At 53.9% G+C, this 25,053-nt stretch overlaps 1 protein-coding gene across 3 annotated transcripts in view; it reads left to right on the forward strand.

Annotated features, from left to right (window-relative positions):
• LOC147128719 (glutamate receptor ionotropic, delta-1-like) overlaps positions 1-25,053 on the forward strand; it is a 56,501-nt gene that overhangs the window by 15,211 nt on the left and 16,237 nt on the right. For 2 of the 3 annotated variants that reach the window (XM_086016121.1, XM_086016122.1), the window contains exons 3-5: positions 12,760-13,044; positions 18,750-18,955; positions 22,526-22,579. In XM_086016121.1, the coding sequence (XP_085872247.1) occupies positions 12,760-13,044; positions 18,750-18,955; positions 22,526-22,579 (545 nt within the window). Of the gene's footprint in view, positions 1-12,503; positions 12,666-12,759; positions 13,045-18,749; positions 18,956-22,525; positions 22,580-25,053 lie in introns of those variants that run through there. The other variant, XM_086016123.1, reaches the window with a different exon arrangement.

Here is a 25,053-nt window from a genome sequence, read left to right on the forward strand (position 1 = left end):
CGAGAAGCGGCCGCAAGGCTTCGCTGGCATGGACGCGGCGTCAGCAAAGATAAGACCGGCAACGCCGCCTTTGATGCTAACGGCATCACCGACGACGACAAGGAGCAAAAGCAGCACACCCAGCGAGTGACACCGACGCCGGCAACAGCAATTTGATGCCAAGTGCGCATCAAAAGCCTCGCAATCATCCCATTGATGTGGAATTGACATCGGACGGCCGCTGGGCTGGGCTGCGCTGCGCTGCGGGCGTCGTGTTTGGAGTAGCCAGTTGTCTGATGATTTCAAATGGCCGCTGCTGTGATGCTAATTTATTCCGTTAGCCCTCTGTGGCGTTTTGCGTGTTAGCGTTGGTTGAGGTGGGCCAATGGCGAAGGAGCGCTCCATTTGAGCCTCCGGCGGCGTTAAGCCGAGGCTTGTTTGGATGGCCGCAACCGCGTGTGCCGCCCGCCGCCGCCGCCGCCGCCGTCTTATCAGGGGAGCCTGCCGTCAGCCAATCAGCTCGCCGCAACTCTTAATGGCCTTCGTAATCAATCGCCTGCCTTTTTCCTCATTTGAAATCCAATTACCGACTTGTTTGGAGTGTGCGTGTGTGCTAGTGTTGTGTGTGTGCGTGCGTGCGCAGTGCCAGGAAGTTGAAAGAAAAAATTTGCCTTGGCAGGGGCAATTTATTATTGTTCTTGTCTGCGTTCAGAGATTGGAAAGCTCGCAATCTCACTCAAGCACACACACACACGCGCACAACAAGCAGTCACACTTCATTGAAACACAAGCAGTGTCCTATAACAATTTGGACTCATTCATTGCCTCCCCCTTCCCCCCCCCCACACACGCACACACACACACACACACACACACACACACACACACACACACACACACACACACTGGGTAAGGTCAATTTAGGTGTCAGTGAATGCGGATAATCTCGAAACAAGGCAACCGGCCAGTGAACATTCACGCGCGCACACACGGCCTGCTGGCGTGTGGGTGCGTGCGTTATCAGCAGCCTGCCGGCCTCCCCCCAAGTCCTTTCAGGCCTCCTACTTTCACATTTTGCCCTCATGACAAAATGAAAGCAGAAGAAGATCAAGAGCTCTTCTACTGACATGAACATGCGTGCGTGCGTGCGTGCGTGCGTGCGCGACAGTGGACTGGAGGGTAAAACAACTTTGCTGCTTGTTTCTTTCCTGGAGGGAGCCAAGAGTCGGACAGATAAGGTCACGTGGGCCCTCTGGCGTTAGCGCTTAGCTTAGCGTGACTTGACTTTTTGATGCAGATGATTTCATTTCTGGAAAGTCTGGAAAAGAAATCAAGTCAGGAAGGAAGGACGTACTCTTCAATATTAGTCAAGTGGAAGTCAAGAAGGCGCGCATCTGGGAAAACCGCCGGCACTCGTATCAAAGGGGCGGGGCCAATGTGGCGTCCGCCACCGCTCGCAAAGACCCACAAGTGGATCTTATGCGGAGCAAAACTGCACACGTCCAATGTATGCCAGTCTTTGTTTTTCAGTCTGACTTCATAGGTGAAAAAATACCTTGAGACGAGAAAAGAAGAGAAGAGAAGACTGCCTGCGTGCCAGCCATCATTGCGGCTGTCGCAAGTCTGGCAAATGAAAGGCAACTCTTTCGGGCTTTCGATTTGAAAAGGACGGAAAAGAACGGCAAAAAAAAAAAAGCCTGAAATAGTCCAGCGGCACTTTAGCATGTCGACAAGTGCGGAGAAGTCAAAGTAGAACAGCAGCCCACAAAGTTTGAGGCGCAAAGTCCGGAGACGACCACCGAAACGTGGCAAGCCAACGAAAGGCGCGCCGGCGGCGGCGGCCTTCCCGACTCGCTCTGCCTCCACAAACGGTCCCGTTTGCACTGTTTCTTGTGGCTCGTTGCAATTGGGCCATGTTCCGCGAGCGTTGCGTTTGTCCATATCCTCCGTCGGCTTTCGCCGCTGCCGCGACCCTTTGTGCCCCAACTTTGCTCCTCCCTCGTCACTGCGCCAGCCGGACAATCATTTCAGGCACGCTTGACGTCTGACGCCCACGTCACTCACCGGGCCAGGCCCCGCCCTTTTCTTATGCAAGACAGTCATGATGCTACTTCTTGGATTTTTCTTTGTTTTTTTCGGGTGGCCCGCAGTATTGCGAGTGTCGGAAATGATGGTGTTGAAAGTGAAGGGAGACGCGTGTAGGGGAGCGCTTTTTTTTTTCTTTCCCCTTGATGTCCGCCGCGGCCCCGTCTCCCCCCACACACACAAGGCCCACCTGCTCCATGCTCATAAATAATTCCACAGAAGGATGTAAGGCCAAATCACAAACAAATAAAATTTGAAAAAAAAAGGTGGTGGTGGCGGTGGCGGCGGCGGTGGCGGCGGCGGCGGCGGCGGCGGCGGCGGCGGCGGCGGCGGCGGCGGCGGCGGCGGCGGCCGGCCTTCAGCTCCCGCTCACACGTCGGCTTTGCTTTTCTCAACCAATTTTGACGGCAAACTTTTATCCTGCTCGTCTTTTTTCTGGAAGCAAACGACGGAAATAACTTAAAGTCGCTTTGCAGACTTTGATCAGTTTTGCGTGTGTGATTTTTCAACGAGAGCGAGAAGAAAGGCGACAGGCGGACGAGGACGCCACCGGCGGGTCAGCTCGTCTCCCGTCGCCATCAAAGTGGACGTCAGTCAGCACCGGTTAAATATAGCGCCCGTGCACACACACACACACACACACTTACTTATTTAGCACCTCTTGTGACTTGAACTTTTTAATTTTGATGCCTAGTGATGTATTCCTTCTGGTTACAATGAGCCTAAAAGCTTTTGCTTGTCAATAGTCAACAAGACGCACACACATTTATTTCCAGTATTTATCGCCTTCACTTATTTGAAACCTTATTTTATTCTTTATTAAAAGTGATGCATTTTTCTGCTTAAAATGAGCTTAAGCACTTTCACTTGTCAATAATCACAACGCACGCGCATTTATTTCAAACCTCTTTTTATTGAAGATTTTACCCTTCTACATGTTTGCTTGAAAGGAGCCTAAAAAGGTTCATCTTGTCCATGAGCAGAAGACGCACGCACGCACGCACGCACGCCAACCCGCATTATCTTTTCTTCTCATCATCTTTGGATGCGCATTCGACCGAGGCCAGGTCCATGCTTAAATTGCACGTGCGCGCGTGTGCGTCGGGTCCATTGTCAAATATCAGTCCGGCCTGTTCAACACCAGCGCCGCGCGAATAAATGAAAGCGAGATTGGTTGTGGGGCGTGCGCACGCACACACTCTCAAGTGCAGCGTCATGATGGCCGACGACGCTAATGTGCCGACTAATGTGATGCCACGTCAAAGAGAGGAAGGTGCCTGATAACCGCTACTATTGATGCTAGCACTTGGACGACAAGCTCCAAGCACCAGCACGACTTCCGCCGCTGGTACAAGCAGCGCATTGCTAGCACCACTACAATGAGCAGCTAGTACCGCTAGCACTACTAGATGAGTAGTATCCAAGGCTCCCCCTATGAACGCAATGATTTGCCCAAGCACCGGGTAGCGTAGCGGCTAGTGTCAAAAGTCTGCTCGTGAGCTCTAGGCTCCAAATATCGATGGAGCGCCGGCGTCGTGAGCGCACGCACGCACGCCCGCCCGCCCGCCCGCCGCAAGGGTTGGTGCGCGGACTAAAGAGCAGAGAAGAAAAGTGCAGCCGTTAGCGATTAGCTCAAGTGGCTGAATGCCATTTGGAAAAAGCACGCAAGAGCGCCGTTCACAACAAAGAAGCGCTTCCGTCTCCGCCTCCTTAATTGTGTTTCATGTCAACAACACACAACATTTGTCATGTGAACCTTTCGGGATGGAAACGTGACTTTCAGCTCAACGTTTGATTTCAAATGAGCAGATTTTGATGTGACATGTGGCCGATTTTGCATGTTAAATCCGTGCGAGTCCAAAGGCCACTTTGTCATGTACAACACCTCCAGGTCCTTTTGTCAAGGCCGTCGGAATTAAAGCGGCTTTGAAGTACTCGGAAGAAGTTTGCAAATGAGCCTTGGCGAGTCGACGCCTCAACGTCGGAGCGACTCGGTGGCAACGTTGTCCGACTTTGAACGGGGACGTTGGCTCTCTGCTTGTTTGTTGGAATTGCCACCATGTCTTTCTTCATGTGCCGTCGCCGCCGCCGCCGCCGCCGATTTCCCAGCGGGCCTCAGTGACGCCAAAGACGATGATGATGACAGTCAAAGTTTCCGCTGCTCGGCCACCTTTATCGCCCAACTCGCCCCTTTTTTTATTGGGAGCGGCTTTTAGCCCCCCGTTTGCAGACTCTTTGCGTTTCCTCTTGTCATCTTTGCCACTGCAGCAGCGGGATGAGCAATAAAAAGACGACATGAATACATCACAAGCCAAGAGGCGCTTGCTTGGTCCGTGCCGATTCCTAACTGCAAAAACGCCCAAAAAGGCAACGTGATGTTTGACGGCGCGATTTGAGCGGCCGCAGCCGCGCTTGTTATCAAAGACGTGCTCAGACAGACATCTTCTCGTTTTGCTGCAGTCCTTTGAGTGCCCCCGTGTGTGCGCGCATTGGTGTGCGCGAGAGTGCGCGCGTGTGTGTCCGTGAGTTCGTCTGGTGCAGTATGCAGATAGCCCCCCTGCAGTGTACAAATGTCCTACAACTCTTTGCCCCGTTTGTTGATGGCTGCCATCCAGGCCGCTGCGTGCGTGCCCGTGTGCGTGTGCGTGCGCGTGACTGCGCGTGTTCATTTTGAGCTTTCTGCCTCCTTCCACCAGTCAGAAAAGTTGCTTGTACTTTGGAGACGTGCGTGTGCGTGTGCGTACGCGTGTGCTTGATCGTGGGCTTGTGTCTTATGGCTGAGTCATGTACAGTATTATTGTTTGCGTACGTGTCTGTTTTTATGTATTTGAGTGTGTGATCTTGTGTTGTGTGTGCGCGCGTGTGAGATGATGTGTTTGCCTGTCAATGTTTTCGGGATCATGCGTGTCCCTGTTTGTGTCACCTTGGTTGTGTGTGTGTGTGTGTGGGTGAGATGATGATTGGATGCGTGATTGGATGCGTGCGCGTGCACCCGCCCTGTTGTCTGTTGTTGTGGCGGGCTGGGCTGCGAGCAGCCAAAGAAAGTGTCAGGAAAATGGCGCGGCCATCAATCAGGCGCGACGCAGGTGAGGCGGCCGGCGCGGCGCCTCGGCCCAGGTGCCGGCGTGATGGCGGGCGAAGGGGGAGGGAAACAAGTCAGCGTGAGAGAGAAGTAAACAAGTTGTTGAGTGACCAAAGATGTTAGGCAGCCTGCAATTGAAGCCTGCGGGATGCGCCCCCTCCTCCCCAAAAGAAAAGCAGATCCCAATTCCCAGTTTTTGTTTTGTGGTGTGCGCGCCTCGGCCACCTGGGGGAGGCATAACACGCACTCCTCAGTTTCAGCTCCTCAGTACGCCGCTGATATTAGCTTTTCTTCACAGAGGATAAAGAGCATGTGCGTACGAGTGTTGTTATTTTCCGTCGACGTCTTGCTGCACCGTTTGCAAGTCAAAGCAAAAAAAAAAACCAAAATGGTGGAACGACGGCTTGTTTCTGGAAAACCTCAAGTTGAGAAGTTGAGTCGCATGTATTTCAAGGTGACTTTTCGTCACGTCTGTCAGGAGGGTGTGCAGTGCCCCTCGCCCCCACTTGAAATGTTGTTTGCCAGTATTGCAATCAAGACGAAGGCACTTTCTCCAGCATCGTTCCCGGACGCATCGGCGCTCGTTGTTTTGTTTGAAATGTGGCAGTTCGAGCGAGTCCATCGACGGCGTTTGTACCGGGCGACCCCGGCGCGGCGCCTTAAGAGGCCGGCTCCATGTAATGGCCATCGATCCGCCTCCATTAGCCAGAGGAGGGAAAAGTGCCGCATGGCAGGACGGAGGCGCGATACGCCGCCGATCAGCGCGACCGGCTTTGCGGAACGCGGCGCCGTTCTTCTTATCGCCGCTCGGCGCCTGCATGCCGGCGATTAGCCCGGCGTCAGGCGGGAGTAAACGGGCCGAGACGGACGAGAGCGGCTTTGAGGCGGGAGGGCGGCGTGGAGCGGGAGCGCCTCCGTCCGCCGGCTTTTGCACCGCACCGCAAAAATGCAAAAACCATCTCAGGGAAACGTCGCGAGACACTTTGCTCAACTTTCAGCAAGACGATACAAAGTCCATTTCGACTACTTCCATCGGCAGAAGTACTTTTGGGACAAAATGTCCTATTTCGAGTGAGGGAAAACAATCTGCCAATTGAGATTCTACAAAAAGGATTTTTGTCAAAAGTCTCTTCAAATAAGTGCATTCAATTGTTTTCACACAATGTATGATCAATTGAATAATGCTTGGGTTCCTTGTCCTGCGCTTTGGCCACCTTCGTCGACTCTTCGTCGTCTTCCCCCCCCTGCTGCTGCTGCTGCTGCTCCTGTCGTCCTTCCAGCTCCGAGTATAAATAGCAGCGTTCCGGGCGTTTTGAAATGAGTCCAGTTCAGCTTGTTCTGCTCGCCGCCGCCACTTCATCCATTATGCAGACGCACACACACACGCACCTGTACAGCAGAGTGGCGAGCACGTTCGGAGGATCCTCGCAGTCGGCGGCCATCTTTGTGTTCGGACGGTCAAGGAGGGCCTCTCGTCGGAGGCCGACGGACGCCACATTAGCTCGCTGGCTCGAGTGGATAGAAGGCCAATTAGGCCGGCCGGCCAGCTGGCCGGCCCGCTCGCTCGCTCGGCGGCCGTGTCAGCCGGGTCGAGTGATGCTCCGGCACGAGAGGCTGAGATTAGGCCCTGTCTACACGCAGCCGGGCTTTTTGAAAACGCCGAATACGAGCCTGCGGTTAGCCCTATCACCCGCACGGCCCGCAGGTTTTTCGACGAAAACGCTAAACTCCGGCCGCAGCGGAGATTTGCGGACATCTCCGGATTAGCGTTTTGACGTGGACGGTTGCACCCGGAGAATTACGTCGTCACCGTGCGACAGCAATGCTTCGACGTCATTGCGCGACTTTGCGTGTTTTCATGCGAGTCGACATGGATTCTCGTTGCGGCGCTGCAACGAAAGAGGTGCCAGGTGTCATCATCGTCATCGTCGTCGTCGTCATCGTCATATGACCCATTGAGACCGCATCAGACCGAAAGCCATTTCTGGCACTTTAGATTGCGCAATCCTGTGTAAAAAAAAAAAAAACCCAAAAAAACACAGCCACTCGTGTGCTGTGACCAGTAGTGACGATTTTGGAAAAGATATGACATTGAGCCAATTGTGACTTTTGAGCTTTCGGCCCAACGTCAGCCATAGAACACAAATAAACGAGGTCCCAAATGATTGATCGGCCGGCTGATTTCATCGGCAAATGTTGGCCGCGTTAGCGCTTTGACACTTTGTAACCCAAGACAATGATAGACAATCAAACTTGTCCCTCACAGGAAGACAAACAAACAAAAAAGCCCATTTTTGCAAATGTCTCTCTCTGTTGTAAATGTAAACAATACGAAAGGACAAATGTTCAGCCCCTAGTTCATATCTTGTTGGAAGAGATCCAAAATGAAACGATTTTGGTCACGAATGAATTGTCTCATTCATAGCTGATCACAATTTTGTTTTCCTACAACGGGACTCTTGTCATCCCAGATTGGCAGAAAGATCTCCCCAAGAGGAACTCTTTTGCCGTTGCGCTCATTTTTGACCTTGTCCCTTTCAAAAAATGATGAAACCCAAATGATTGAAAGTCACTTGGGTCGTGTTGAAAAATTGCCCTTCCCGCTCGGCCGGCGTCTTTGCAGCGGCGTCTTTGTCCACTTCATGTTGACATTGAGTGACATGTCCTACCTTCATGAAAATGATGAAGTGTCTTCACACAAAGAGCGCCCACGACTGCTACTAAGCATTTCTCAGTCAAGATCATTTGGAGCCATTTCCCAAGCGCGTGGCAAGCTCGGAGCGCTTGGCGGGAATCGGCGGCCAACGAGGAGCTCACAATTCAAAAGCGCCGAGCGTTTTCTTCTCCCTTCCCGCAAATGCTTCCATTGGCGACTCCATTTGGATTTTTTGACGTTGTCTCAACATGGGCGGCAGCGACGTCGTCGTCACGCCTGCGGCCCGGCGCTCAACGTCACCTTTGACAAGCGCCGTTTATCGCCTAACAGTAATAAGCCGCAATCGATGTCCTGTTTATCTGGCCGTTTTTTTCGGCCGTAAAATAATAAGCACGGCGCTAAGTCACTTTTTATGGCGGGCGGAGTCGGACGTGGCTTCATTTTCGACAGCAGCAATTGTCGGCGAGGTTTCGTGGTATTTGTTGGGCCGCTTTGACGCAAATGGCGCCTGAATCGGGCAAGTTTGGATCAGCCGGCCCGGCTCTCGGCGCAAACATTTTGGGAAGCTCAAAAAGAGGCGATAGAGGAAGGCGGACACTCGTCGCAGATGAGGAAGAGGATGAGGATGAGGATGAGGATGAGGATGGCGGCCTCCAGCATCTGCTCGGAGATGCCAGCAAGTGTGTCAAACTTCACAAGAGCCGCCGGCTAAAAATCTGCTCAACCACCTGCAAAAGAGAAAACGCATGCACACAAATCACGCCTCTTTTTTTTTCCAGTTGTTTTGCTCTTGCGTGAATGTAGATCACGGCCGCAGTGAATAGCGAGCGACCGGTGCGTTGTTTGTCGGTATGCGCCTCCACGTTGACTGGCAACCGGTACTGCGTGTGCGTGCGTGCGTGCGTGTGCGTGTTTGTTGTTGCCTGCGCGCTGGGACTTGAGCTGTTTGCTGCTTCACTGAAGCCCAAAATCAGCAACATGCACCACATCGCTGCTGGGAAAGAAAAAGAGAACCCCCCCAAAAAGTGCGAGTGAAGCCCTCAGTCAGTCCACAAAAAGGAAGATGGACGATCGACAGACTCGCCGGCTTCGCGAGTCGTCATAACGAATCAATCCAGACGATTCCCAAGTTGTCAATCGTTGTCGATGACCAACTCGAAGCTGAGCCCGCTGATGTCCTGGCGCCGCAAACTTCAGCGCTTGTGTTTGGGCCGCCTCGGACGCGCCGCGCACCATCCGAAAACATCCCCGAAATACAAAGTTCAGCCCCTTTAAAAAAAAAACCCCAAGAGTGCGCGTGTGCGCGTCCTCCGTGTACGTGGGCACGAATGAAAAGCCTTAGCTCCGCCCCCCACGCCCGCCGCAGAGCTCAAGCTGATGTCACCTGCGCCAACTCTGAGCCCGCCGGGATTGCATTCCGGCTTAGCCAATCATGAGAGTGCCGCCTGCGTGTGCGTGTGCGTGCGCGTCTTTTTGAGTGCCTTTGATCTTGGTGGTGTGTGTGTGTGTGAGAGAGACCATGGCCCGTGTGTACACACGCGTGTGTGTGGGCTCTTTGTATTTAACCTTGGCAGTCGGTTGAGTACTCGTGTGTGTGTGTGTGGGTGCACACGTGAAACCGTGTGACCTTGGTGTGTGTGTGTGTGTGAATTGTCAAGAGGTGATGATTGACAGCTGTGAGCTCCAAATACACGATTCAAGCCCCCTTTGTTTAGTGTGTGTGTGTGTGTGTGTATGTCAAAGGCCACACCGTGTGATGTTGACAAAGTGGCGTCACATCGTTTGGTTGTGCAGGAATCTTTTTTTTTTGTGTGTGTTTGTTTTTTTGTTTTGCGTCCAGCTGAGTTGTTGTTGTTGTGCGCCTCCTGCAGGTAAGCAAAAGAAGCGCGTCGGGCGAGCGCGGCCGGCGGGCGAGCGCGGCCGGCCATCGTGTCCGACGGCGGCCCCGCCCCCCCCCCGACGCCTTCCGCCTGAGCCGCTTCAGCTTCACTGCGCACCATGCGTGAGCGTGCGTGTGTTTTCCCTCTGGCCCAGCAGCCAATCAGCAGTGGAGATTTGAGGTGGCGTCCGTTCTCGCTTTGGACTTTGCTTTCCTATGCCTGATTTTTGACTCTCAGAAAAAATGTGCACCGCTTTGACCTCCAGCGTATTTGATTCGACATTTTGTTGGCGTTTGCCACCTTGTTCCGCAAATATTGCGATGATGGTGATGATGATGATGATGATGGCGGCGGCGTCATCTCCACCGAAGGCCGCCGTAGCAAACGCGCTCATCGCATCCGCAACATTTTGGGAACTTTGATATCGATTGTCTTTTATTGTCTTCATCCATCAGTTATCTCACACACAGCCCCCGTGCACGCACGCACGCTCTTGAAAGATAATCTGCGTTGTGCTTTATGGATGCAGACGATGAAGTGTGTGCGGGCGTTTGGACTCGCTACCAGAGTGACGCTGACCCAGTCTCGCCGGGAAGATTTTGCAAGCCAGCCAGTGTGTCGGCGTGAGCGCCGCTTGCGTCTCCGTGGTTACACGAGCAAGTATCGGTGGGCCTCGCTCATTTCGACTCGCGGGTTAACATTTTAAGATTTGGTGTATGAATGCGCACCTTTTTTGTTCATGTTCAAGATTTGTTTCATTGACTCCCAAAAAGTCTTTCCAAAAGGGACGTTTTTGAGTTGGTGAAAGAGCAGATGTTGGCCAAACCGCTTTTGTATATTTGAAGTATTTGGCAGGATCTGGACGATTTCCATTTCCACGCTTGACGCGATTTGCAATATTTCCGTTTCAGCGCTTCAGCCGGACCGGCCGATTTCAACTTTGCCGCGACTTTACGATGGTCGCAGCGTCTTCGTTCGCATGATTGCAATGTCCAAATTTCAAGTCACGGCCACCATTTCCATTTTTCCTACTTGAGCGGCGTGATTTCAATTTGCATTTTGTCCACCGTCGGTTTTTGATTGTCAGCGAATGACTTTTATTGAGGAGACTCCTTTTCCAAAAGGGCCTGGGCAGATCCAAACGCAGAGCCGACCAACGTGACGCCTCGGGTCCGAAAGATGAAAGCGGCGCCCGCCTGCCCCCGCGTGTGCTCGTGCGCGCGTGCGTTTGGAGGTTGGCGGCTCCAAAGTTGCACTGGCTGTGTTTGTGTCTTGTACGTCATCTTTAAATCATGAGCAGTACCTGACACATGGCAAGGTACACATCTGGCGGCATATTTGATTCCATCCGCTGTGGGGAAGCCGTGCGCGCTCGCCGCCGGCAGATTCGAGATGGGGCCATGAGAGTGCAGGCGAGGCATCTGAAGGAGGAGATGGAGAAGGCGGAAGGAGGAAAGAGGGAGAGCGAGGAGAAGGATAGGAGGAGGAAAAGAAGGACAAAGAGAGGAAAGGCCGAAAGGCAGCGAGCGGCCAAGGCCGGCCCAGCCCGGCCCAGCCCGGCCCGGCCCAGCCAGCGGCGGGTGGCCCGCTTGCACTTGTCGACAAGCGCAAGCGCAAGCGCAAGCGGGATGGCTTCCGGGCAGAGTTTGGGCGGGGCGTGGCCTTGCGCGGGCTCTCTGCCAATCAGGCCAGAGGAGGAAGCCGAGGACAGGCGCCTTTGCTCTTTGCTCTTCCTTTCCTTTCCTTTCTTGGTCTTGACTTGGCGTCAAGCTCCGCCTCCTCTCTGCTCCGAATCAACATCTTCATGGCGTGCTTCCTCCTTTTTGTTCCAATTGGAATCACCCTCCTCCCTGTCCTCGTCTTCATCACGCTCGTCCTCTTCCTCCCGGTCTGAACTTCATCCAACTTTTTGTTGTCTTGCCGTTTTTTCTGCCTCGCGTCTCATCTGGTCCATCAGTTGTCTCCCTCCCGCGGGTGACGTGCCTTCGTCGTCGTCGCCGTCGTCGTCGCCGTCGTCGTCTTGGTTGATCTATTTATCTTGACGGCCCGTCCTCCATTCTCCTGCAATGGGGCGCCTCCTTTTCTCATCTGTCCTGGTGACTCTGTCGTCTGCTGTCTCTTATCTTCTGCTAATGTTGCTCCTCCGTCTGGGTTACTTTCTGGCTTTCCGGGATGAGATGCGGGGCGCACCGATCGTGGGAAACCGCTACGTCACCTACGTCATCAATGGAAGGACGAAGCGCTACGATAACGTGGTCATGTTTTAATGACGCCATCCAGGTGTGATGATGTGACGATGACGTCATGCTAATTGAATCCCGCTTGGATGCTCACAAAGTAGGAGTGGAAAAGCCGTTGTAAGACAAACTCATTAAAGTTGCGGCGAGACTTTGTCTCCACGGAGACTCGGATCGATGCCTGCGGTCACCCGACTCTCTTGTTTATTATTTCGCGGCTCCCCCCGCAGCCAATCACGCGACGGCGGAAGATCGTTAGCCGCTTCGTTTCGGGTCCAAAGTTTGATCCAAACAACAGCGGGTCATCGACACATCTCGGCTCGCAACTTTGAGCCAAAGCCCACGCGTCGCACAATCAAACCGAAGCTCCTTAATTATGATCCAAGATGGAATATTGACAGCGCGCCAGGCGTCAAGCGCTTGACTGGCTGCCAGCCATGAATGCGTTCCGCGGCACTGCCTTACTCTTGACTGAGCGACGGTCGAAAGAAGCGGCAGAGGGCCCCCGACGACAAATGAGCCGAGAGGGCGGACTTTGACACTTTGAGCCGAGGTTGCGCGTGTGGACCGGAGTCGTCGTCGCCGTCGCCGCGGCTGTCCTTGGAAAGGCCGGCAACGTCGGCTTCGGACGCAGCCGCAAGGCGCCACTGCTACCATGCTAACACGGAGTAACGGCTCACATTAGTACCGGACCGCATGGTCTGCACAGTTAGATGTTGGAAACAATGCATCAAGACAATCCAACGGTCAGTTACTCAGGAGTAACGAGCCATCACATTAGGAATTTATTTCTTCAGTGACCAGGCTGCGTGCGTGCGTGTGCGTGTGTGTGTCCTGCAGCCTGCGAGCTGATGAATCAGGGCATCCTGGCGCTGGTGACGTCGACGGGCTGCGCCTCGGCCAGCGCGCTGCAGTCGCTGACGGACGCCATGCACATCCCGCACGTGTACATCCAGAGGAACGGCGGCGGCTCGCCCAGGACGTCCTGCCAGCTCAATCCCAGCCCCGGCGGCCGCGGCTACACGCTGGCGGCCCGGCCGCCCGTGCGCCTCAACGACGTCATGCTGACGCTGGTGGGGGAGCTGCGCTGGCAGAAGTTCATCGTCTTCTACGACATCGAGTACGGTATGTGAGGACATCCCACCTTGACAAATGTGTGGCCTTACCATAGTTCCGGTGATGTACGGTCGACATGGGATCGGGAGTAAACATGTTGTTTGCGTCCGCTTCATGTGGTCGGGAAGAACAATGTATCACGTCGTCAACGCGGGAGTAATCCATCATGTCCTGAAGTAAATGAGCCTGAGCCTCGCTTGCTTTTGTTGGAGAGCCCAACCGCGCTTCCCGTGAACGTTTGCCGCGTCCCCTCGCGTTACGCTGACTGATTTGCGGTGGTCACTTTCCCATTTGCGGCACAAAGTCTTTGTCGAGCTTGCACCAAATCTTAATGGAATCACCTCATGGATCTCGGAGCGCGATCGATGCGGCCAACAATGGAGCGGCCGGATGAATGCGCCCAGATTGAGGCGCTAGCCCCACCGCTAGCCGGCTAGCTCGTCAGCCGGAAAAGCCATCGCGCACGGCGCAAGGCTTGGCTGAGCGTGACACGGCGCTTCAGAGAGGAAATCTCACACATGGACACGCCGCCTTGCACCCCGGGAAAAACACCTTTCAGCGGCTGCCAGTCACAAAGTTGCGTAGACCCCGGGGACGCTCCCGCGTGGGCTCGGCTGGGGGTTGGGGGGCAGTTGGCGGCGCGGGGCGGCTCACCCGCTGTCCAGTGTGAGCACATCAAATGCGTCGCGATTGATTTTGCGGCGTGTTCCTTTTGCTGTTGTATTTCCCATGGAGGCAATGTTACAACGTGGAACTTTAATATGGTCGCGGGAGTTCGCAGGAAAAACAATAATTTGCCACCGTGACACCGTCGCACACGACAATGCGGCGGCAGCCTCGCTGGAGTTGAGACGAAGGATGTCACGTGACCAATTTGGGAGGAAGAATACTTGTTGGTGTTGACGAGAGTTAGCCAAGAGAAATGTCACGTTGGCATGCTCACTACAATTACTTGCGGGCGTGTCATTTTTCAAGGAGTCGGTGGGCGTCTGAGTTCGGACGGTCCGTTGACACGATGGGTCGAGTTTGCCGCCGCCGGTAAGAAAGTGTCACATTGACGTGTTGCCCGTGTCGCAGGAATGCTCCAGGAAGTGTGCGTGCACTACCGGCCTTTGTCCATCTGATTGTGTTTTGACGAGGTGCAGCGCCTTGCAATATGAGGCCGCCTGCGCCGGATGAAGTCGTAATCAAGAGTCCGCGCGCAGAGTAGAACGACGTCCTCTCTCTGCCGCTGATGTTTCCATGGTTACCTGCCGCCCGAGCCTCTCGGGACTAGATTCCAAGAGTCGCTTTTGCGACAAACTGGAATATTTTTGCCGGGCTCGACTCGGAAGGACGAGCGGCAGCAGCTCTCTCTTCCTCTTTTTTGGGGTGCCACGCTCATCCCAAAAGATGGACCGGTGGCCTTTGCTGGCAATATGTCACATTGACGCGGCCGCTCGCTCGCTCGAGCGCGTCACGTCAACCTGGTCTGTTGAGTTAGTCGGGAGAACTAAGATCTGGCATTGTTGGAAGTCACAAAATGTCACCGAAACACTGGCCGTGCTTTTCGTAGCCTTCGAGTTAGTCGCGAATGAAATTGTGTCACATCGGTGGAGTCGGCTGCCAGTAAGAGTGTCCGTCCGACATTGACGCGGTTATTCGGGAGCAACGATATGACACCTTGGCGTGGCCTTTCCAGTTGCATGTGGATGAGTTAGCCGAGTTAGTCGGGGGGAACAATGTGGCACGTCGTCACGGTCACGAGGTAGACGGGAGCGACGTGAACCGCGCGCGGCCTTTTTGGGCTTCAGAGATGCGATTGCGTCGAGCCGGCTGCTTCCGTAAGAAAATCAGCCGAGGGACCAACTTGATCACATTCCCAGTCGCCGGGCTGCGCGTTGTGAATTTTTGGCCGCTTATGTCTTTGTCAGCATTCTGCTGCAAGCAATTCCGCGCCGAAAAGAAGCAAACAAGTCGACTTGCTTGAAATGGACTGGCCGGCCACTCGCTCCACTTGAGTTGCCAAGTGTGTCTCGCTTGATGTCTGGCATGAAGCTCATTTGTTAGTTTTTCCCTTTTTTTTTTTCTTTTTTTCTCTTTGCCGTGGCTTTCGCATAAAAACATGTCACGTCTTGCTCGAAAGGAGACCGAGGCTCCGTGGATGGAGCCGGCCCGGGCCCGGGTGACAAGGAGCCACACTAAGTCTTCATAAATGTATTCAGCACATTAGTGTGACGTAGCCTCACGCTAACGCGCTAAGACGGCCGCGCCCGTTGACGGGGATGAGCGGAGATGGATGGAGACCAAAGCCCCGCTGGGCCGGCCTGGCCTCGGCCGGCCGGGCCCCCGCTCGCCTTTCGCGTCTCGCCACGCTCAAGGTGAAGAGCGCAGAGGAGACAGGAAGTCAATTAGCGCCACGCCAGCCTTAATTGAAGCCCAGCAGCCAATTTACGTGCGCATTAGCCCTTATTGATGCCGCGTGGAGCGCGGCCAAATCTCCAAGGTCGACGTCATCGTCCGTGTCGCGGCCACCAAAGAACTTTGCCATGATATATTTGTGCGATACTTGCGGGCGGCAGACGAGTGAGCGGAAGCCAAGCCGTGACAAAAACGCGGACGTTGCAAATGGTTGTGTGGAGAAGATGGCAAGAGTGCCACTTGGACGCGGAAGAACAAACCTGGCTCCGCCTTCGGGCCTGTGGTCGGCTTGCCTTTGCGTAAGCGAGCAAAGCACGCGCGCTCGTCGACTCGAACACGCGATCCCTCTCACCGGCAAGACTTTCTCGTATTAACGCTTGCAAAGTCAGTCACCTTTGCTGCCACCGGAGAGTTGCGCTCACGTGTGCAACGACACGCCGATAACACGCTGAGCGTCCTTCGGCAGCTCCCTTCGCCATTTTGAAGGCCCGCAGCATTTTCTCTTCCCTGACTATGGCGGCTCCACCAAAGCAAAGGGTCGACTTGTCTTCTTTCAGCGCAAATCAGCAGTAGAAAGATGCTTGATGAATTTTCTTCCCGTTGAGGAAGTGAGCGTCGTCCGTCCGCCAATCAACGGCCTGCGCGGCGGCTGGCCTGACAGCTCGATGGAAGCGTGCCAGATGGGTTGCCATTATTATTTGGGTCTTCCGCACGTTTTCCATCCGGGCGTCAGTCAGCTTGCGACTGACTTGGAAGGTCTGCGTCAGTGGAGCGCGCCGCCAATCGGCTTTACGGCGCCGACCTTTCGATCGAATGTTTCAGACTTTACGAGCCGTCGCAAACAACCGTGTCGCCAAAGTGCACGCAGGTAGTTCTTGCTTAATTGTGTTTGGGACCAAGGAGACAATTGACTGCTGTGTGTGTGCGTGTTGCGGGCTATTCGTGGCGCGGGGGGCGGAGGGGTTGGAGTCAACGCAGCCAGTCAGCAGAATTGCAATTGGATTGATGAAAGTTGAACGTGGTCACGAGGCGGAAGCGCCGCGTCGTTGCCGGACACGGCAGTGTAACGGTGACGTGGAGCGACGCTGTCCGTCCGTCTACGATGTCGCGGCCACCACCGTGTCATGCTAGCGTGCCGCCGCGCGGTGACACCGAGCTAGGCCGGCGACATGGCGTGACATGAAAGCGCGCAACGCGTTGGACAGCCGCCCGCCCGTCGCTTGATTGCTTTGTCGGCGGAACGGCGACATGTGGCTGATTTTCTCTCGCCGTCTTCAGGCCTTCAAGGCTTCGGGTGGTCCACGCGCAGCCTGCGGGGGGTTCAAAGCGTCGCCTTTCATTGACGGACAGCTTGACTGACGGGTGACAGGTGTCTGTCACCGGCTCGGCAACAAGCCGAGCGGGGCGGCGCCCTCAAAGGTTCTCATCTTGACATCCTTGTTGCGCCAGGTGCAAGGTGATACAGTTAGCGGCACCCGAACGCACCGCCACTCACTTGCCAGCTAGCGGACGATTAAAGGGCCCTGAACGCACCATTAGTTACTGGCCAGTTTCAGGATGAGAAGTGGGTCCTGAATGCACCGCCATTTATTTATTCACCAGACAGAAGACAATAAGAGGATCCTAAATGCACCAGCGCTTACTCGCCAAATAGAGGACAAGAAGAGAGCCTGAACGCATCGCCACATACTTGTCATCAGACAGGAATACGTGAGGGCCCTGAACGCAGCGCCACTAATTTGCTGCATTGACGACTGTAAATTCTCTCTTCGCGGAGCACCTTACTAGCCAGATAAGAGCCCTGACCTGAAAGCATCGCCGGCTACTTGCCCGACAGATGACGATAAGAGGTCCCTGAACGCACCGCCGCCTCATTGCCGGAGAGAGGAAGATAAGCTCCGAACCGACACTTTTTCCACTCCCGAGGCCACAAGCGGTCGCGCGTGAGTACCGCTGCTCTCGTCTGTGGCGGGCCGACCGCCGGCGCTGCTCATTAGCCGTCGGGCTCGCTCGTTAGCCGCACCTCCGGGCAGGAACCCGCACGCAAGTCAATTAAGGCCAATCAGCGAGCGCGCGCGACACGAGCGCTAGCGCCGGCAGGTCGCCGTCCTCTCGCCTGCCGTTCAAAGACGAGCGGCCCGCGTTTGCGCTCTCTGTTTTCTTGGAATCAAAGTGCCGACGCGGCTGCCAGCTTTTGAATATTTCAAGCGTCACATGAGCTGATGCAACCTTCATCAAGACGCGCGCACACTCGGTTGAAAAAAAAACATTTATAAAAAGAACAAGAAAAGCGGCACACTTCACCGAAGTGGTCGCCGCCAGCATTTAGTTGAAGCAACAGACGGACGGCGCCCTCTAGCGGTCCACCGCGCTCAGGCGACCTCAAAAACGTCTTACGGGCTTCGCTAGCCCGCCTCGATGCCGTTTGCCGTCGTGGCGCAGACATTTGCTGTGTTGGAGCACAGGTGCGGCATTAAGACGACAAACGCTCGCTTTAGACTCCAGATTAGAAGAACAGCCGGTGAGGGGATTTAATAGGCGCCCCCACGCCCCAGCGCGTGTGCGTCTGCGTGCCTGTCAAACGGTGAATTGTCGGCTGACGGTCGACCTTGGATCAGAGCGGACATTGTTTGTCTGTTTCCGGGAGGCGAGTCGGGCGGTGCACGAATGGCGCTCTTGGAGAGCCACGCTTGCAAGTGTTTGCGCCTGCATGGAAGCGATTAGCCGGCTAACGAGCGTCTTCAACTGCGAAGCAATCAGTCATGTAGGCAGTTGAGCAAGGCCTTTGGCGTGACTTGGCTGTTGGCCTCGGGCGCCGTCCCGGCGCAAACTTTGACGTTGGACCGGAGAGATGAACCCTCCCGCCCAGGTTGGCTTAGCGCTAGCTAGCTGCTACCACAGAATTGACAACTTGGCCGAAAGTGAAAAGACACGTTTGGCTCGGCCATTGGCCAGGACTCTGAAGCTTGATGTCAGTTATTTTTAAACCCCCAAAAAAGAAACGCTTTTCGTACATCGACGTGGCTGTGTTATCGTATCGGGCGCAAACGGATTGAGTACATTTTGAAATGTTTTCGTCAAGATGAGGCACACAGATGGAAGGGCACTCCACTTACACTGAGGACCAAATTGGGATTGAGGGACAATTGACCATTGCGCTTGGGTTGGTTTGAGTTTTCAAATCGGGTTTCACTTTGGCTTTTGAACATTTTAGCAGGAGTCGGCAATGGACAGATGACAAATCAATGACTGCTTGCTTTGCTGTCTCGTGTCTAACGTGCGCGCGCGCGCGCGCGTGTGTGTTTCCCGCGCAGACATGCGAGGCCTTCAGGGTTTCCTGGACCGCGCGTGTCGAGAAGGTCTGGACGTGTCTCTGCAGCGGGTGGACAAGAACATCAGTCAGGTGTTCAGCGAGCTGTTCACGTCCATGAGGACGGAGGAGCTCAACCGCTACCGCGACACGCTGCGCCGCGCCATCCTGCTGCTCAGCCCCAGCGCCGCGCACGCCTTCATACAGCAGGTCGGCAAGATTTTACTTTGCTTTTTATTCCTCTTACTATTCTACTGTTTTTTTCCCCTACATATGAGCTATTTGTTTTCAACGCATTTATTTTTTATTTCAGGAGTTTTTTTAACCTTGGTTACTACCCAAGCATTGGACCGGCATCCTGTCCGTCATTGCGTCCGTCGTACGCGTCGTCATGTCGGCTTTTTTGCCCAAAAAAAAAAAAAAAAAAAGATTAAATGCGGATTAAAAGTGGATTAAAAGCAGATGTTTTCACAGCGGCGTTCAGATAAACATTTCCCCACACAACGATGTGCTCGAGTGCCACCAGGGCCTCACACACGTTGCCTGTTGGTCACATGACTGCCTGGTGTTTGCACACCTGCTGTCGCACGCACACACACACACACACACACACACATTCATATACATGCACACACACTAAAAGTTGAGTTGTTGGGTTGAGAGTCACTCATCCATCTCCCACGATGCACCGTTTTCAGCTTCGCTCGCCCCCGCTCGCTGGCTAACACTCGTTCTCACTCGCTCGCCCACTCGCGCACGTGCACGCACGCGCGCGCACACACACGTAACAAGCAACATGCTAAGCCGTGGAGGTTGCAGGTCAGAATGGAAACAGCCGAAAGTTGTCTCTTGAAGGAACTTTTTTTTCCTTTTTTTTTTCCCGGCTGTCCATCATTGGTCAGGCTGATGAATGGATGGAGCGGATGCAAGCGAGTGTGAAGGCGGGAACGCTTTGGCCTGATTTATTGGAGAGAGGCGTTAAGGACACAAACTGGGCATCAATCTCTGACCACCTCTGCGAGCCGCACATAAAATACCGACTCCAAAGCGGCCAAAAGACTTCAACAAGACCTCAACAAACGGTTTTCCAGTTAGCCCGCCGGATCCTGAACGCACCGCCGCTTACTCACCAGGTCCCGGAGGAGGCCCTGAACGCAGCAGATCCCGGGGCCACCTTCAACTCACAGTAGAGGGCCGTGAATGCGCCGCCAACCTTCAGGTCGAGGGCCCTCAATGCAGCGCCACTCAAAGACGAGAGGGCCCTGAACGCAGCGGCCGTCAGTGCCTGAGGACTTTTTGGCTATGGCCAGCTTGCAGGCAGGCAGGCAGGCAGGCGGGCGGGCGGGCGGGCGGGCGGGCGGGCGGGCGGGCGGGCGGGCGGGCGGGCGGGCGGGCGGGCAGGCAGGCAGGCAGGCAGGCAGGCAGGCAGGCAGGCAGGCAGGCAGCTGTTGCTTGCTCACACATTAAGGCCAATCGATGCCCCTGGAAGAAGAAGCGCGCGTGTCTTGGTTTTTTTCATGTTGTCAAAGAAGGGGAAGAAGACGTTTTCTGGCCTTTTCCATGTGTGCTAATCACTTTTTTTGTCCTTAGAGCAAATGAAAACCTGGACAAAAGGGAGAAAAAAAACATTTTGTGCAAAATAAACGAAACAAAGCTTGAGGAACATCTAATGGATATTTTTGCCTCAGCTTTGTTTGACCTTTTTTACGCGCCACCTTTTTTACGGCGGCTTGCGTCGGATGAGGACGACCTCGCCGACAGGAGGCCGCTCGGGTCGGCCTTTGTCCATCTGCGCTGGCGTGGCCGCGTGCCACCGGCCTGCTCCGCCGCCATCTTAGTTTGTGTGTGTATGTTTTGGCAACATGCTAACAAACAAAGTACGAACAGCGCACATTCGAGAAAAAAAATCGTCATCGGAATTATTGAAGCAATCCTTAGTTGTAGCTCTAAAAAAAAAAAAACGACCAAAGGAAAAAAACCAAAATGCTAACCTACAACACATAAACAAAATTGTGAACATGATGAGACAATGATGGCAAATGACACACTAGCAACATGCTAACAGAGGACACATGCTCATTGCGTGGCTGGAAATCGCACGCCAACGTCTTCATTCCATAAGAATGAAGAGCACGTGAACAAACGCCACGTTAGGCGTTCATTTATGCCAGGTGGCCACTTTTTCCATCCTGTGCAGGAAATTGAAGAGCAGCAAGTGTGATCAATGCCAGCCGGCATTCCTGTCACTCGCTTAGTCATTAGCAAGACTCGCGTGCGCGTGTGACGCGCATGCCAACAGGGCTGAAAAATGACGCAATTACCTTCACATGATGAAAAGTGTGTGGGCGCGTGCGTGTGCACGTGCTGCAAGCCTGACAACAAATGTCACAACGCTCTTTGCAGTCACAACTTTAGGCTGGACACACAAACAGACACCCCCCCGTACACGCACGCACGCACGCACGCACCCACGCACGCACACACACACAGATGGTGTCAAGTTGTCCCAGGAGGCCATTTTGGCGCTGCTGGGCCATGGCAAGCTTTTGCCTGTCTGCGGCCATATTGTTTGTGAGAGTCAATCAGCCGCTCGGCCGACGCACACGCCGAAACAAACACGCTACGGCAGAAACGCAGACAGAGAGACACGGGCACAAACGCACGCGTCAACAAAGACACACACACAAGCCGCCCCGCGCACACACTCACTCCCCATTGCACAAAATCACAGAGACGCGTGCACGGTCGTAGGAGCAAGACTGAAGAAGACGCCTCAGGATAGTGACAAGACTCACGCACGCACGCACGCACGCACGCGCATGCACGCGGTGTTGCATACAAATGGACAGGAAGCTGGATTGCTGGTCTCCTAGCAACAGACCGGTAGATGCACTTGAAGGGGCGGGACTTGTGAGATCAGGACAAAAACGACACCTAATCATCACTCAGTCAGTCGGTGCGGTGCGTTTGTGCGTGTGCGTGCGCGCTCCTGCGTTTGTGAACACGAAGCCATGACTCAGCAGTTTCGCTTGTGTGTGGAAATTTGTAACTCATCCGTGATCGTCTGCCCCATGCTGCTTCCATTTCCACGGTGACAAGATTGACGCGCACGCACGCACGCACGCACGCACGCACGTGTCTGAGTGCACGGTCAAGTGCTCTGTCTGGAACATGTTTCCCATGAGGCCTTGGGTGCAAATGGCTTTCAAGTGGAACCGCACAAGGACACGCACGCACGCACGCACGCACGCACTCCATCTGTGACATTTGCATCCACTCACAGGTGTGTTCACGCTTTCCACCGCCATGGCGACCCTGCTGGCGGCGTCCCTCGGTCCTCGTGCACATGGGCCTTTTGGGGGGTGGCGCCTTTGAATCTTGGAGCAGCATGTTAGCCGAACTGAAAGAGCAACAAATGGTGCGCATGTGGGGGGGAATGCCACATGCGCGCTGGCGACAGCTAGCTAGTTGTTGTGTCCATTGTGCGATCGAAACGTGTTGTGTCATCGCCGAGGAGTTGTTGTCTCAAAACGGCGGCTCGCATCTCGCTGGAATAGCAAAGCTGCCACAGAGCATCGCTTCGCTCCAACCGAAAGCAAGAATAGCAAAACAACAGAGCAGCACAACGGCACACAAGACACGCATGCAGTCGAGTGCAGTACAAAAAAGCGCAAGGCGCGCGCACACACACACAACGGTGAGCGGTTGCTCGCTTAAGTCACAATTGCATCCTAATACTTGCGCTGTCTGTTTTTGGGTGTGTTTGTGTCGTGTGCGCAGGCGGTGGAAACCAATCTGGCCTCCAAGGACAGCCACTGGGTCTTTGTGAACGAGGTAAGCTCATCGATGCCTTTGACGACTTCGGCAATGCGCACCGAGGGCGCAAAGTGCGCGACGCCAAGCCAGGACGACGAGTACGTGACCTTTTCATCACTGCAGTCACGCAGCGATTTGAGTTGTCTTGCACTCTGCTTTGATGGGCCAAGTGTCAACGTTAGCAGCCAATTAACAGTGTTAATGACGCGCGTGCATGTTTTGCCACAGACCGCGGGCGCTATCCCACTTTCCCGACAACAGCTTCAAAGTGACGCTTTAACTAATCACACTGAGCGTTTGTTAATGAACACCAAGAGTGAACGCTCCCCCGAGACCACCGAGACGCTTCAGACTCTTTGCATTTCTTCAGGAAAATGATTGGGGGAAAAAAAACAAACGAGGATGTCTGATAGCGTGTAAGGAAACGCAGAGCGACGGCGCGCCATGTTAATGTGGAACGCTGGCATCTGTGCATGTCTTCCTGATTGGAATCGGAAAAGTAGCAGCGATTCTTTCAAGACTTCTTGAGGACGCCGGGCCTGGTCATGTACAACAAACACATGAACGTCAACATGCTATAAGGACACCAACAATCGATTTGATGACATGTTTTTCCAGAGCGTTAGCAAGAGACGAGGCCCTAGAACGGAGCCTTGAGGAATGCCATTGAGCAGGACAGCGAGTCGAGTCGCACGACCTTCGTAACAATCTCAATCTTCAGGATCCATTTTTGTCCGTCCAACTGAAGCTCATTTGACTGACCGGCTATCAGTGAGCTCAATTGTCAAGTTAACGTGGCGTCCCACTAAAACCCAATCCGAGTCAAGTCACGCGAGCGGAGTCCCCTAACCATCTCGGAGGTCCATTTGGAAGTTGCCGTTTGTGAGGCTTTGAAGCGTTAATGAGATGATTAGCAGACAAAAGGAGGCGAAGGTTACTCGCCGGCCTTCTTAGCCGCTCACCCGCGTCCACTCGCTCATCCGGCCTCCTGCGCTCGTCTTTCATCCGCCGACGCGGGCAGGGGAGACCGATCGCTAACCAGAGGAGGCAGCAGCAGGAGGAGGATTAGAGGTAAAGGCCTCTTTGATAAACAATTAGCGGCACAATGGTGGCAAAAATACCAACTGGGAAAAAAGCCATGTGTGTTTGTTTGGATTTTTTCCTCCCAGATAAGCGGGAATTTTTGAACGCCAGAAGCTCTCACCAGATGGAGGAAATCGTTCCTCTCCCAGACGGTTGCCGTCCTTTATGCTCCTTGGTTCACCCTGCTCCTGTTTTCTCCACCTTCTAAGTCCCCGAGACCTTGCTGAACAGCATCATTTACCAGCACCGGATAGAGCACAACCTTTTCCTATAATTCGGTTTCGGCCAATTTCTTTGCGTCTTCATTTCCTCCTCGGAATGTGTACGCGTTCAGCCGACGCGACGAACGGCAAGGCGCGTTTGCAACATCTTTTCGATCAAGCTTTTATTTCGAAGGCCTGCCTTTTGACAGGATGTCACGCAGTTGCCCCAACTTGGACGAGTGTTGCCGAGCAGTAAGCCAGGGAGGCTTGCAGGCTTGCTTGAGTCGCCAACAAAAGAAGGCGCCTTGCCGTCTGTTGAGGTTTTTACACCATTTGACCAAAGTTTGAAGAAGAGGGCAAGACGCACAATAGAATTCCGGAAACACCTGCGAAAATGGGGCCCCTCTCTCCCCTCCTCACCGTATACGCCACCAAGAGGCGTCGTCCAAGGCAAAGGTCAAGTTAAATAATCGGGAAGTCATTTGAATTGATTTCACACTCTTTTTGAATAGAATTTATCGAAGTAGAAATCTATTTGCAATAGATTCACTGGATGATTTCCTTTGGGGAACATTGCTTTGGATTTTGGACAATTTGGTTCGAGTCCGACTCCCTGGAAGCGATTTATCAGCGAAACAAAAAACGGTTCTTCTTTGGACGAGCCCTGCCTGCTGTTGTTTTATCAAACAACGTGGCCAACTCGTGGGCTGGCTTGCCTGCGAAACGTTTCCCAAAGAAAAAGGGAACAAAAACCTGTTCCAGTGATTTTTGTCGCGTGCTAATGGCAACATCACACATCAAACCATCAACACGTCGCGGGCGAGTGCACTCAGCCCAAAACTGCCCGACTTTTATTTTCACAGAGAGGCGTGTGATGAGCCAAAAACATTAGCATCCATTTGCTGCAGCCAAATGGATGCTAATGCGCTAATTAGCTTGTTTTTCATGCTGCGAGAAATAAGCTCCATCAAGGCATCAGCGCGGGTGTTTGCTCACACTTTCACTTGGGCGGGGGACATAATATGTGTGTGTGTTTGTGTGTGTGTCATCATGCTACGTGTTAGCCTGCAGCTAACTCAACATTGGTAACTAAAACTGGCCTGCATGTCATAGCTGGCTCGTCTTCATCATTTGTGCCTCACAGAGCAAATGATGTCTCCTCAAGCATTTTACTGTTCAGGAATTCCTCACAGTTACATTCAATAA

The sequence above is a fragment of the Filicampus tigris genome, chromosome 19 (genome assembly GCF_054856515.1).
Source record: "Filicampus tigris isolate MCC_2025a chromosome 19, RoL_Ftig_1.0, whole genome shotgun sequence".
Taxonomy (NCBI): domain Eukaryota; kingdom Metazoa; phylum Chordata; class Actinopteri; order Syngnathiformes; family Syngnathidae; genus Filicampus; species Filicampus tigris.